Source organism: Phragmites australis, chromosome 22, assembly GCF_958298935.1.
Source record: "Phragmites australis chromosome 22, lpPhrAust1.1, whole genome shotgun sequence".
NCBI classification, from domain to species: Eukaryota; Viridiplantae; Streptophyta; class Magnoliopsida; order Poales; family Poaceae; genus Phragmites; species Phragmites australis.
This window is the reverse complement of record NC_084942.1, coordinates 2,670,742-2,685,623: the sequence shown is the minus strand read 5'-3', so window position 1 is coordinate 2,685,623 and position 14,882 is coordinate 2,670,742. Positions and strand designations below refer to the sequence as shown.

At 40.9% G+C, this 14,882-nt stretch overlaps 1 protein-coding gene and 1 long non-coding RNA gene across 5 annotated transcripts; one reads left to right on the top strand and one right to left on the bottom strand.

The window, feature by feature from the left end:
* Window positions 1–8,051: 8,051 nt before the first annotated feature.
* LOC133905451 (heavy metal-associated isoprenylated plant protein 33-like) lies at window positions 8,052–11,074 on the bottom strand. 4 transcript variants are annotated; one of them, XM_062347230.1, is made up of 4 exons: window positions 10,943–11,074; window positions 10,526–10,614; window positions 10,223–10,298; window positions 8,052–9,969 (listed from the first exon to the last, which is right to left on the bottom strand). In XM_062347230.1, exons 2-4 carry the CDS (start codon window positions 10,553–10,555, stop codon window positions 8,564–8,566), a joined length of 1,512 nt encoding a protein of 503 aa, XP_062203214.1. In that variant the 5' UTR covers window positions 10,556–10,614; window positions 10,943–11,074; the 3' UTR covers window positions 8,052–8,563. The 4 variants fall into 4 exon arrangements, with proteins under 4 accessions (XP_062203214.1, XP_062203215.1, XP_062203216.1 ...); XM_062347231.1 differs by having other exon boundaries at window positions 10,526–10,771; window positions 10,943–11,068; XM_062347232.1 differs by having other exon boundaries at window positions 10,526–10,752; window positions 10,943–11,025.
* Window positions 11,075–13,508: 2,434 nt separating this feature from the next.
* LOC133904425 (uncharacterized) lies at window positions 13,509–14,194 on the top strand. The gene is made up of 3 exons (XR_009907484.1): window positions 13,509–13,522; window positions 13,762–13,907; window positions 14,023–14,194. It is a non-coding gene; the product is annotated as an uncharacterized LOC133904425 (long non-coding RNA).
* The last annotated feature ends 688 nt before the right edge of the window (window positions 14,195–14,882 follow it).

Here is a 14,882-nt window from a genome sequence, read left to right as displayed (position 1 = left end):
TTGACCCCATGCTAATGGTAGTGTGTATGAATAAACACACCAAAAGTGCTTTTATATGGTATAATATTTTTTAATCAAGAAAGTAGAATTCCATCTTACCAGCATGTCCACAACAAACTTATATGGACACACACTCATTGCAACACAATACTACTTATATCACAAAATTTATTGCAGTACGAAAATCATCTAGGTATTGTGACAACCTATTTAAACCAGATTTTACTATCAAATTGATAATATGACAAGCATAATGTTGATTTAACAAGAAAGATTGGGCATATGTACTAAACAACAGAGTAAGAATATTCATTGCTCTAGAGTTTGCACCGGTATTATCTAAAATGATAGAAATTTTTTTATTTTTAGTCCAAATGTACATGTTTATAATATTTCTTTAAGCTTGTTACAACACGTATTGTAGTATTTTTATCATATCTCTAGTTGTTGTCTATCTAAAAACATGCGTGAATTTAAGATTATAAGCTTGCTTAATGTAATCTTCAAATGCAGCAGACTCACTGATGTTTAGTGGTAGATCCGCTCTTGCAATGAAGTGGCATAGCTCTTTTCGAGCATTGGCGGAGTCATGCTCCTAATGACGAAGAGAGTCATCGAGGTTATACTGCAGCACCGTCTGCTTCATAGCTGCTCCACTCTTTCGCTTGCAAGTTCTGGCGTGTTTTATTAAGTGTCTCGTTCCATCTGAAGACTTTGCAGATAATTTATTTTTGCAAATATAACATCTAGAATACCTGATACTTACCCTATTTTTATCTATGTGGATACTTTCAAAGTCTTGCCAAACCTCGAAAGTAGCAGCTCCTGATCTTTTAGAGCGAGTGTTTGCTAACGTGTGTGCATTTGTAGAGCCTGACGATGGAGATGCTGCTAGAGGTTCACCATTGGGTACTCGGATGCGTCACCTGCAACACTGCTATCAAAGGGGTCGTAGTCCCCTTCGAGTCCTTGAAGAAAAAATAATGATCGATTGATGTATTATCATGATCATGACCACCAGCATCCATGGTTAATGACTTAATGTCGAATGGCACTAAAAAAATTCAAATATTTGGAGCTAGAAATAATCAAATAACAAACAAAGAATGGGAAAAACAAGAAAGAATAACAATGCAAAAAATCACCAAGATTTCTTCAAGACAATAGGTTGAGGGTGTTGAAATTTATTGGATTTTTAGCAACAGCTCAAAATAATTTTGCCAAATTATCATAAATTCTTACGAACTTTGAGACAAGAATATGAGAAGGAAATAATGGAACAAATGTTGTTGCTGGTGTGAAATGGAAGTGTGTAGTGGTTCTATATTTAAAGGTAAAAAATGGAGATTTTGCCAAAAAAAAAGGATTTTTTTAGAGCCCAAACAGTCACAAAATTCAAAATAAATAGGTTAAACGGGTCGGACGATGCCTTCTACCCGTTAACCCGGTCGTGCCCCCACGTGCTCGACCGGACCACCCATTAACCGTGCAGTCGAGCCGAGCCATTCAACCCGAGCGACCGAGCTAGGCCGCTACCGTGTCGTGCTTGGCCGGCCTGGCCGTGCCTAGCCGGACCCAGCCGTGCCATGCCTGATTGTGCCATCCTCGTACTGGCCTAGGCTGGCCGTGTCCGTGACGACTGGGCCCAGCCAGACCAAGCAGGACCGTGCCGGCACGTCGTGCCGCATGCTCAGCCCAGATATGACCCGTGGCCTCATACTGTGCCGTATTTGGGTCTTACCTACAATGGCGGGCCTCGGACCGACTCAGTAGACACGGTCCATTTGAACAGCTTTAGGTAGGAGCGAAGATGGGGGCGACCGCCATCCCCCCTATGCTTATGTATATGTGTGTATATATATATATATAATTAGCAGTATATAAAAAGTAAATAACTTAAGAGCTAATTGGTATCCAAACTCGTTTATCTACTATATATGTTTTGAATATTATATCTTTTTTAAACATATTTTAGATATTAGATGTCACCAAGTATAATATACTATACATGGTTATTGTGAATGTATGTAACGAAGTGTTTTTTTTCTTACCAAATTTTATCAATTTTAAAATGTTTGTTCTTAATGACTATAATTTATGTTATATTGCTCTAGTCTTTATTGATTTGAACTCTAGTTTTTTTTTTGTATAGATTTTTTTAGCAACTTCTATGTAGGCCAATATCAACTCGAAAAACAATATTAAGATGTTGAATGGATATACATCATCATTTATTATAGAAAATATCTACATTTGTTACTATGATCGAATGTATGTATAAATAAGAAAAAAGATGTTTTAGACCGATTATGGAACGGAGATTTATTGCAACACATGTATTATGTTTTTCTAAAAAATAAAATATATATTAAATAGTATAAAAAAATTATATTTTTACCGTTCTAGAACCAATTTAAAATTGTCTCGTATCGACCCCAGTCATCTAATCCCCGCTCCGCCCCTGTCCACAGGGCAGCGATAAAACATTTGTACAGCTGCATTATTTCACAGATGCGTGAATAAGAAAACCGCAATTTTGCTTAAGAAAAGATTTTGAGATAATCATACACCCCTGGTCAGGGAGCATGCCCAACTTTTTGCCAAGATTCTCTGCCATGGCCCGAACACAAGCTAGCACGGCATGGTGATGTGAGCACGCAGCCACGCACTCTACACTTGATTGACATCGTCTTGGCAACACTAGATCTGGATGATGCGATCTAGGTGCGCGAAGATCGAGGGACCTCATAGGTCAAAAAAGGGCCACGGCAAGCCCATATTCTTCGGTCTCTGCTCTTGTTTGTCCCCCTCATGGCCTCGCTTTTTCAAGTCTTCAACTGCTAGAGGGTGCACATTTTTCATACTGCTAGGCGAGGATCTAGCCCCAATACCGTTTTGCAGCAATGGAGCCATGAGGTCCCCCAATAAGTTTTTACCATAGATGAGTGAGAGAAATAAAAAAAAAGAGAAAGAAGAGGAAGAAATAAAGGAGAAAGAGGAGACTGAGGATGCATTTTGATCCTTTGTCGTCACTTGTGTTGTGTGGCCGAGCAAGAAATCGGATTTTTAGTAGCGTTTGGTTCGTATTATCAGATGGGACGGAGCGAATTTATTTTATTTTTGAGCTATTTAAATGAAGATCAATGAGATGTAAAGCTTTAGAATTAGAAAATATTTTTTAAAGATTTGAGATTGAACCGTTCTAAAAAATAGTAGAACGTAGTCGTGAAACTTCGAACGTGACACTGACGATGAGTCCGAGATACTAAAATAAACTCATTACATTTCACCTACTAAACAAATATCTATATATAAATAAAATCATTATATCTTTAAATATATAAATAAAATCATCGTTTCACTCACTCTTCAACTAAATACTACCTTAACTCGTGCTCTAGCTACCTCGGTGCTAGTGTTTCTAACTTTTTCTTTGACAGCCTGATCAAACCAAATTAGGTTTCTGTCAAAAGCAAAGCTAGGCTCGCTCGATAAAACTAAGCGAGCAAAGAACCAAACACGCCCTGCGCTCTATCTGCTCCTCTTCATCTGCTACTGTGGAATACTACCTGTGAATCTTTTGAAGCCTTGGTGGGGGAGGAATTATTCGTGCATGTCATCCTTTCACGTGATGGGTCAAACCGAAGAGAATCTACGGCCCGTCAAACTGCCCTGACAACAAAGGAATACTCTTGCTGCATTTGCAAGCATGGAATTCAGTTGTTTATGTGCTTAAAAGCTGTTCAACGGGACAAACTAACCCATTTTGCTTGGTAGAGCTGACTATTGGTACTGTACATTGTTCAGCTGTAGCCAACGAGATGACACCACTAAAATGAACTTTGTAGCTCTAGCAAGTGGAATGGGGGAACAAGAGGTGGTGTCAACATAACGAGCTGTCCACGTAATTGCCGAGGGCCAAGCTTGAAGACAAGAGACCAGAATGAGAAGTTTTTTTCTTCCTTACGGGCCTTATCGCCCCTTGTATCCTGCTTGTCTGGGCTTTACTCCTGCTTTATTAATATAAGATAGGTCGTTTACAAAAACTTTGTAGCTATAGCAAGTGAGAGCTGCGTACATTGCCTTCCTGCATCAGTTCCTTTCTTGGATGACATGCCGAGTTACATGAACCTGGGTACGAGGAGGACATAAACCATAAGTATTCATTCATGGTGGGACGTGCCTTCGCTGGAGCACTTCTTTGGCAGCGGCGCTGAACTTGGTTGGCATCACGCATGTAAGTTAACGCAACGAACAGCATGTGTGCCAGTTTTGACATGGTGTCTCCTCACGTTCTGGTGTCCTCCCATGCGTGCCCACGAGAAGCCGCATCGAGGGAGGCACCTCCGACACGCAGGTGATCACATGATCTCCTCGCGCTGGCATGAGCAGCCCGGCCTGCCGGCGGTGCCTCGGTGCGGCTTCTCGTGGGCGCCAGACGATCGATCGGCTCAGCGCAGGTGGGTTGGAGGCTAGAGGAAAGACTGGCCGGCCGTCACAGGATCGCGTCGGGGCGCCCGCCACTCATGTTCGCCAGTGGGTTTGCCGTGATGGCCTCTAGTGCCGGAGTCCTCACCGATCGAGAGAGAGGCACATGCATACGGAATGGAATTTTATAGGATTTTTTATATAATGATCTTATGAGATTTTGATTTATATTATTTTTTTATTTAATGGTTGGCACGTGCAGGAGAGAGAAAGAGAAGAACGCGTGTCAGTGCTGAGAGAAGGGTTTTTTGAAAGACCCGATCATACAGAATTTTCTTCTCATACGTATAGTACACTCACTCGGCACGATATTTACCTCTGGCCTGGGGCTAGAGATGAGTTTTAAGGGTTTGGATTTGTGATAATTCTATAAATTTTAGGATTAGAAGAAGTCTTGAGGGAGGAAGGCCGACTAGACGGATGAGGCGGATTATGGGTGGGGAAGCGAGTGACAGTCATGTTGCTAGCCGCGGAAGACAGAGGACCTATGGTGGGCTATGGTGGGCTAGTGCCGAGACGAGGAGTGCGAAAATGAGTCGTTAACGAGGGAGGTGCGACAGGTGCGGATTTGGCAGTGGTGCCAGTGGAGACAGCAGAAGCGGGTGGAGCACGGGCGGGCATGAGAGAAATGAAACACAGATAGTGCACAGAGAAAAACAGAGGTTTAAGATGATCTCGAGGTCGTACAATCTAGATTCAATTGTTGTGGTTGGTCGACTGAAAATTATCTCATTTTCAGGCAGAGCAGCGTCACCATATATGGGCATCCCTGCCAAACAATGGAAGCTCCAAAGAAACGTCATTATCCAATGGACTGGGTTCCTATACTCGTCTGTAATATACATGCAGATTAAAGATTTGTTTAGTAGAGTTTTTCTTATCTAAATTCTTTGTACTGAGCGATTCTATAGAGTAAGTGATTTTATGTTTGAAAGTGATTCTTTAAAATAAAATATATAGAAGAAGTTATTCTGTATCGGAAGTGAATCAGAAGAAGCTGTTGTTTTAGCTCCCCAGCTTCTAATTTATTTTAGAGAGTCACTCTTATATATTCTACCCAATAAGTTAAAAACTGAAAATTGCTATTTAGCAAAGCTCACTAATTCCAGCTATGAAGGTGCTTAAAAAGTCTGACAAACAGAATGTAACACGAGATTTTAAGAGCCTGTTTGGCAGAGCTCTGATTCTGTGGTAGAAGTAGAGTGGGAGTGATTCTATGGTGGAAGTGATTCTATTTGTAAAACTGTTTGGTATGTTAGCGGTGAAAGTGATTCATGAGAGAATATTGTGTTAAAATCGAGAAGAATCAGTCAGAAATCAGGTGAAAACTAGTTTTTTCAGCTCCCACCTTACTATACAAAATAGAAAGTGATTCCTACGCGAAATCACTTCCCAACCAACCCGTTTAGTATATAGGAGAGATTCCGACACGAAATCAACTCACAAAACTCTACCAAACGAAACCTAATTACGGCGTTTACTTGCACACTTTGCACCAAAGAAGTAGCGTTAACTCATTACCACACTACCGACATGATCACGTATCAGCTACTTTAGGCAGCAAGTAGGAGTAGTAAACACTACCTCTAGACTAGTTAAAAATCTAGAGCAAGTTGTTTTTTTTTTTTTTTTTTTTTTGGCATGCTCTCTTCTTTCGACCGATCATCTGACCCCATCCTATCAGCCTATCTTCTCAAACAAAACTATCTGCTCAAGGACAACATACTATTCTGGCCGGTGTGAAACAAGACCACATCATTCATGGCAAGGCATGGCAGTGGCAGGATCATTACAGTGCATGAGACTATCGATGGATCGATCGGGCCTCGAATGTTAAAGCCGCTATATTTGCGGCACACCAAACAACATCCTTGATGGAATTAAATGAGTATTTAATGGTAGTTTTGAGTTACTATTTAATTTATTTTTTTAGTGGTTTTGAGTTACTATTTAATTTATTTTTTAAACTTAGCTAGTGAGTAAATCTTTAGTTCATTTTTTAAGTATTTGGTTAGATCTAATAACTCAAAAAATATATACTCCCTCCGATCATAAATACTTATTATTTTTTACTTTTACAATTTTTAATATGCAACTTTGACTATTATTTTATATTAAATTATAGTTATAATATCTAATAAACATATAATATTATAAGAATATTTTTCAAGATAAATCTATACATGTGATTTTTATATTTTCAAACTAAATATTTTTAAAAAAAATTGATGATTAAAGTTTTAAAAGTTTAATAGAATCTTAATTAAAATAATAAGTATTTATGACGGAGAAAGTAACTTGCATCCCTAATCCTCCTCCGTCAAGCAAATGCAAGTAACAACAACTCCTCTGCAATGATTCAGTGCACCCCCAAAACATGGCCTGGAACTAGCAGCTTTCTTTCTTTCTTTTTTGACCTACCCATGCTTTTGCATGTAGTAGCATAATTGTAGCGAGCGTTCCATTCCATCACTTGCCCCACTTTAGATCGTACTGCTCCTGAATGGCTTATTTTTTATGGCCTTTGGAGAAAGTTGTTGCCTACTTCTACTTAGACAGGGTGAGGAGAGGAGAAGAAAGCAAAGCATTATAAAAGCAGCACAGCAGCCTGCTCATCCCAAGCTCATCATGGCAAGCACAAGTCTGTTTTTTCAGACTAAAATTTTGTGCTGGCTTAAGCGTGGAGAGCCCTATTTGGAGGCGTGGTTAATGATAGTAGTCCACGGCACGGCATGCCATAATCTAATCCTCCGAGGAGTGATCATGCTGGTGCCAGCGATTCGCGAAATCCAGAGGAGATGGATCCGCCATTCGCAACAACGGACATCGAATCTCAAGCATCGGGTATACAAATACCAGCACCATGCGGGTGAATAAATAAACATATACTGCTTCCACTAAGATTCATTCATTCATTCAGATACTAAAAGAAATGGCAATCTGATGAGATATATCAGGAGTCAAGGCTGTGCAGAGGATGCAGAACTTTCAGAGCTTGTTTACTCTGTTTTCTGCATGTTTTTCTCTTTTCACTGCGGTAGTGCGGTAGTTGGACTGGCATCAATCGATTATCAATGGCATGGGAGATGGGACCATGCTGTGAGCAACCAGTGAGTGGTGTGTTACTGTTGTCATAGGATTAAAATGGGTACGGCAATTCTGACATCTTGCACACAATGACTTGTCAGGGCAATTGTGCACACATAGTAGATTATAAACAGTCGAGATAAGCCATGCGTCAACCGGTACATATGGATTTGCATTTCCCGAGAACAACCTATCTTACTTACTCCATCAATAATGTAAGTGCAGGGTGCAGAAAAAAGGCACCACCATAGCCAAATAAAACTGCAGGAGCGGCACCGCTGCTCCTCTCACATGGACCACTGCCATCACCAGAACCATCATCATGATCGACCCCTCCATTGCTGCCACAATTATCACCACCATCATCTTACAACAGCGTAGATATTGTTTTATACTTCTCTCACACCGAAGCACTCAGGCACAAAGATAGAAGGCACTTGACAACATTCCACTAGTATGTACATTAGATTAATGAGTGATGTATCACACAGCACCAGAAAGCCACATTGCATCTACATTGTTTGGTACATTCTTCTTTTGGGATGCTTTTGCACACTGTTCTACCAGCACATTATGGAGCAGGATTGCAGGAAGGAAACCAAGCAGTCAAGCACCACCTTCTTGAGTTATAAAAAGCATCATCATCATCATCTCTTATGACAACTATTGATAATTACTATACCTACCTTAGCCTTCAAAGAAGCTGCTTTTTTTTTAAAGAAAGGTGAAAATAAGCTAAGTAATAAGGAAAAGGAAGCAGAAAAGGGTAGATTAGAACAGAAAAAGAAAAATGAGCTATTCTAGCTAGACTCATCTCGCATGTATACTGATTGATCCAGGGTGTTGCTTGTTTCAACCATGCTGATCTTGATTGATGATAACATGTGACCTGATGAGTTCCTTGCGGTTGATTCACTTTGAACAAAGCATCAGCAGGAGAAAGCAACCAGCCAATGCATCTGCATCGGCAGGCAGCAGCTGTGTCGCCTCACATCACTGAGCAGCTGCTGTTGGGGTTCTCGTCGCTGAAGATGTTGTAAGGCTCGGAATGCGGGTGCGGCGGCATCGGGTAGGCCATTGGGTAATGCATCGGCGGGCGGCCGTACCCATAGCCCATCGGCGGGTACCCGGCGCCGCCGTGGCCGTGGTGGCCGTGGCCGTGGCCGTGCCCATGACCATGCATCATCATCTGTTGCTGTTGCTGCTGCTGTTGCTGCATCAGCGCCATGTACTGCTGCTGCGCCATGGGGTTCCCAGCCGCCGCGGCAGCCTGCAGCATCTCCGGCGCGGACGACATGCCGCCGCCGCCGCCGCCCTGGTAGAACCCCGCCCCAGGTATACCGCCGACCGGCATGCTACCACCCTGCTGCATGCCCCCCATGTGGGGGTGGCCCATTGGCATGCTCATAGGCCCGCCGCCCATCTGGCCCATGCCGGGGAAACCGGCACCGCCCATCATGTTCGGCCTCATCATGCCCGGTTGCTGCGGCGGCATCATGCTCGGCCTCATCATGCCCGGCTGCTGCGGCGGCATGCCGCCCATCGGGCCACCGACACCGACGGCGGGGCCACCGGTGCCACCGCCCTTCTTGCCCTGACCCGGGTGGGTCCCGCCGCCCGGGGCGCCTCCCTTGCCGTTGTGCGGCGGCTGCCCGCCGCCACCGTTTTTGCCATTGCCGTGGCCACTTCCGCCACCCTGGTTCTGCTTGGCGCCAGAGTCTTTCTTGCCGCCATTGTTTGCGTTTCCCTTGATCTGCACCGGGATCTCGTTCCCGCCGCCACCCTTCTTGCCACCCTTGCCGCCTCCGCCGCCATTGCCACCCTTCTTGTCGCCCCCGCCGGCGCCCAGCGGCATGGGCCTCATCATCATCTTGGGGTCGTCGTACAAGTCGTCGAGGCCGTCGTCCTCGAAATCCTCATCGTCATCTAACTCATCGTCGAACTCGCTGCCGTCGTCCCCGAACTCGTCATCCTCGGGGAGGTTGAACTTAACGGACTTGGGGTCCTTCACCGGCGCGGCCGCCGGGAACGGCATCTTGCCGCCCATGAACTGAGGAGGAAGCGTCATTCCCTTCATCTGCATCTGCTGCTGAAGCTGTTGCAGCTGCTGTAGCTGTTGTGGCGTCGGCTGCGGCAGCACCATCTTTGCATCTTTGCCGCCACCTCCGCCGCCGCCTCCACCCTTCTGACCTTTGCCGCCGGCGTCCTTGGGCTGGCCCTTGCCACCGCCGCCAAGCTGGAGCTTTTGGAGCTGGCTTACCACGCCAGGCTTCGAGCCCCACAGCTGGGCGGGCTTGCCAGCCTTGTTCAGCTTCTTGATGACGGTGTCCGGATCCATCAAGCCGGACACCGTCACCTTCCCCTGCTCCGCATCTACGCTGGTTTGGTACACACCTGCACATCCATCCAGCATATTTCTCTTAGAAAAAGAGAGCAAATTCGGGCAAAAAACATCTTTTTTTTCCAGACTGTACAGAAGGAAATGTCCATCTTTTCATCAGCAGAAGAAGAACAAAGCCGCTCAGCTGAACAGACCCTAGTGAGCAGGCAAACGAACACAAAATATGGGGGAAAATAAACAAGAAGAAAACTGAAGCAACTTGCTCTTTTTTAACAAAAAAAAAAAGAATCGGTCTTTCGATCTTACCATCAATCTTGTGGAGAATCTTCTTGACCTTCTTCTCGCATCCTTCACAGTGGATGTTCACTTTCAGCACGCAGGTCTGTTAATTTGAGAGAAACAGAGAACAAAGGTCACTAAAATAGCAAACAAAGAGGTTTCAAGAAAGAAAGAAAGAAAAAACACAGCATGCTGCAGGAGACATGGAATGAAACACATGGTGAAAACAAAAGCAAGCTGCTGTCTGCCTGGTGAGGATGGCAGCAAACACTAGGGGGAAAATGGAATGTCTCTTCACTAATGCTGGAGTTGAGAAGAAGCAAAACTCACCTGCACCTTGAGGACATCCTCCTTACTCATCCCTGACCACCCCAACTGCTGCAGCCTCCACCAGCAAAGGCGAAAGAGGCTACACAGATCTGGTACACGCAAGCCTCAAATCAGGGGAAGAACAACAAGAACTAGCAGCATTTCTCTCTCAGGAAACAGCGGAGAGTGAAGGCGCGTGAGCACAGGAGGGGGAAAAGATCTACTTGCTAGAGAGAGAACTTAATGGCCTGCAATATAATACAAACTCTTCACACACTCACACAACGAGAGAGAGAGAGAGAGACCCTTGTTAGAGTGTGTTTGAAGAAAACCAAGCGCAGGGCTATTAAGCCTCCAGTGGCCCTGAGAGAGGGAGAAAGAAGAGAGCCTCCTCTCTATCTACAACAAGGTTAAGCACATGCATCTCAGTCTGCTTACCCTTAAACTATCTCTTTTCACCTTTGGCCGCCCTGGAAGCCTTTCCTTTCTCTTCAGAAGATTGTGAAATGGAACTCTTGCAAAAGACTAGCCAAAGAGGGCTTAAATAACCCATTGTTACTTGTCAGTTAGTGCAGGGAGATGTTGAACATGTGAAGTACTACGTACTACTCAGATGTTATACTACGGTTACCAATGTCGGTTTCTGTATTTTTGCAAAAGTGTGCATACAAGTCTTGTTCTCCTGCCAATTTCATACACCAGTGTAGTATTTTTGGGGTATGAAAACAACTGTTCATAACGGAATATTCCGTTAAGTGTATAACGACATTTGTCCAAATGGTTTCACAAGAACAAGCTGTGAGAAAAATTATAGCGTTCTAGTTGTTAAAACCTAACACGCGGCAAAAATTCAAAAATAGGCAACATACTCGATCATATTTACCAAAATAGATAATATATTATCGTATTTATAAATTTAGCATGCATATTCGGTACCTCATTTAACAAAAATGGTGAACAGTAACATATTCAGCACATCAAATACCGAATATGACACTATTCACTATTTTCGGCACCCGAGATACCGAATATCAACTGTATTCGGTACCTCAGTTGCCGAATATGATGAACAGGATCATATTCGGCAACTGTACTTACTAATACAAATAGCCCCCGTCAACTTTTTTTTATGAACAGTACCGCGTTTATTAAATTTTGTCTTCTCTCTGCTTCAAAACGGTGGTCTTCTGTTACTCCAAAAAATTTAAAATTTTTTGTACGTGTTCCATAATCCATGTGCAACCCATTTTAATTGGATTCAACCAAAAATCCTTTGTATATTTTAAACTAAAATTTTCCAAAAAAAAAAGTTACTTTTATAACTTCTAACAATTGTTAGTGCCTCAAATAAATTCTCAAAAATATGAAACAATTCATTAATATTCTTCTTATATGATATGATGGAATAATTTCTAAAATTATTTCTAGCCCTAGGTTATATGATGAAAAAGTGAGTTCCTTTATATTTCTGAAGAACGGTCGGCGAGCTTGCGCGTCTCTTGAACGGTGCAAGCAGTAGTTGCTTAAAGTATGATTATATTTAAGCAGTAGTTCTTCAGAAATGTAGTTAACAGGTTAGCATGTTAACGGGATAAAAATAATGAGATAGTTAGATTTTGTTTAAATTCAAATTGAATTCAAATAAGAATATCACATGAAATGATAAAAATGCATACAAATGGAGCATTACAAAGGAACTTACTTTTTCATCATATAACCTAGGGCTAAAAATAATTTTAGAAATTATTCCATCACATAAGAGGAATATTAGTGAATTTTCCCAGATTTTTGGGAATTTATTTGATGCACCAACAATGGTTAGAAGTTATAAAAGTAGCTTTTTTTGGAGAATTTTAGTTTAAAATATACAAAGGATTTTTGGGTGAATCCAATTAAAATGGGTTGCACATGGATTATGGAACACGTACAAAAACTTTTAAAATTTTTGGAGTAACATAAGACCACCGTTTTGAAGCAGAGAGAACATGAAATTTAATAAACGCAGTACTGTTTATGGAAAAAAAGAGTTGACGGGGCTGTTTGTATTCGGAAGTCCAGTTGAATATGACACTAGTTGAATATGATACTGTTCATCATATTCGATAAATAGGCTGAAATGGGATTTTAGACAACAGACACCGCCGTATTTACGAAAATAGATAACATGTTGCCGTATTTACGAAAATAGCATCCGTATTCGGAACCTCAAACGCCGAAAACTGACTTTCGGTAACTCAGAATCCGAAAACAGCCCGGCCCCACAATTTTCGGCAATTCAGTTACCGAATACGGTGCCGTATTCGGCAAGTCAGTTGCCGAAAACACTGTAAACAGTGCCGTATTCGGCAACTGAGTTGCCGAATACGGCCTCTGCATGCGCCGGCGCCCGGAAGAAGCTAGCAAGCAAAAGTGTATAAAAGTGCATGTTTTTTATTTAATTCACGATTTTTTTTGAAAATACAAAAATAGTCCAAAAATTCTAAATGTTTTCATGATCAAACTAGAGATCACCAGCAACCTATTTTAATTAGTTTGGTCCAAAAAAGCCTGAGCCAATATTTAATTAGAATTCTCCAAATAAGTCAACTTTTATAAATTCTAGCAATATTTAATGCCTCAAATAATTTCTAAAAATCTAGAAAAATTCACTAATATTGTTATAATGTGATATACTAATTTATAAAAATATTTTCATCCCTATGTTATTTGGTGAAAAAGTGAGTTCCTTTGTAATGCTTCGTTTATATGTATTTTTATCATTTCATGTGATATTCTCTTTTTAATTCAATTTGAATAAAAATAATGCAACATGCACAAAATTTTGGTTCTCATATTAATATTAAGCCTTTGTAATGCTCCATTTATATTTTTTTTTATCATTTCATGCCAAATTATCTTTTTAATTCAATTTGAATAAAAAATTCAAACATGCACAAAACTTTGGTTCTCAGATTAATATTAAAGCCTTTGTAATGCTCTATTTATATGCATTTTTTATCATTTCATGTCCTGTCAAAGGTAATATTTTTTTATTTTGATGTGTTACCTTCTTTGTTCACTTGCTCCATAGTTTCATCAACCAGTAGGATCTTCAAATGATATTTCATATTATTGCTGTTCCTCACACCATGCTCAAGTTGTGTTCTTTTATTAGATATATTCTACTAGTGCTTGATGGTATCTGTTTTTGTCACCAGTCTGGTTTGTTACCCTGTTTCATACTATTAAACTTTTACCACCTTTTTGCATTGCCACAGGTGGTGCTCTCAAGCCAACAGATGTTGACCAACTGTGGGTTCATGTTACATGCGCCTGGTTTCAACCTAAAGTCTCTTTTCTAGTTGATGCGACAATGGAGCCAGCAATGGGCATACTGAGCATCCCTGTAGAGTACTTTAAGAAGGTTAATACTTTGATTTGGTATTTTCTCAATTTTGTGCAAGATATTTATTGTCTGTGCTTATTTGTTCAAATCTCACTTAATCTTTGTTAACGTGATGTTTTCATGTCAACTCCAGACATGCGTTATATGCAAGCAGATGCATGGTGCCTGCACCCAGTGCTGGAAATGCTCTACTTATTACCATGCAATGTGTGCATCAAGAGCGGGATATCGCATGGAGGTAGACTGCTTCTGTCACATTTTGTGATGGACATTTATGATGACAATTTTGTTTGTTTATCCATTTTTATAATTAATTCAGCCTGTGCAAATCTTATTAAATGAGCATACAATTATTATCTGCTCTACGATTCACAGTATTCAAACACCTACTTCTCACTAGGCTATCACTTCATTCTTAAGATAGTTTGTGCTACTACCTTTTGTGTTTAACATACGTCATGGGAAAACTAACTTCCGTAACTATTTCATTTGTATTAATGTCCAAACAGTTCCATTGCAGCTAACACTTAATATAACTTAATGTGCTGTCCTTCAAGCATAACTTGTCACATTTGTTTACACAATCCATCCTTTGATGTAATAATTTTTTATTCAAATTGAATTAAAAAGATAATTTGGCATGAAATGATAAAAAAAAATATAAATGGAGCATTACAAAGGCTTAATATTAATATGAGAACCAAAATTTTGTGCATGTTGCATTATTTTTATTCAAATTGAATTAAAAAGAGAATATCACATGAAATAATAAAAATGCATATAAACAAAGCATTACAAAGGAACTCACTTTTTCACCAAATAACATAGGGATGAAAATATTTTTATAAATTAGTATATCACATTATAACAATATTAGTGATTTTTTTCTAGATTTTTAGAAATTATTTGAGGCATTAAATATTGCTAGAATTTATAAAAGTTGACTTATTTGGAGAATTTTAATTAAATATTGGCTCAGGCTTTTTGGACCAA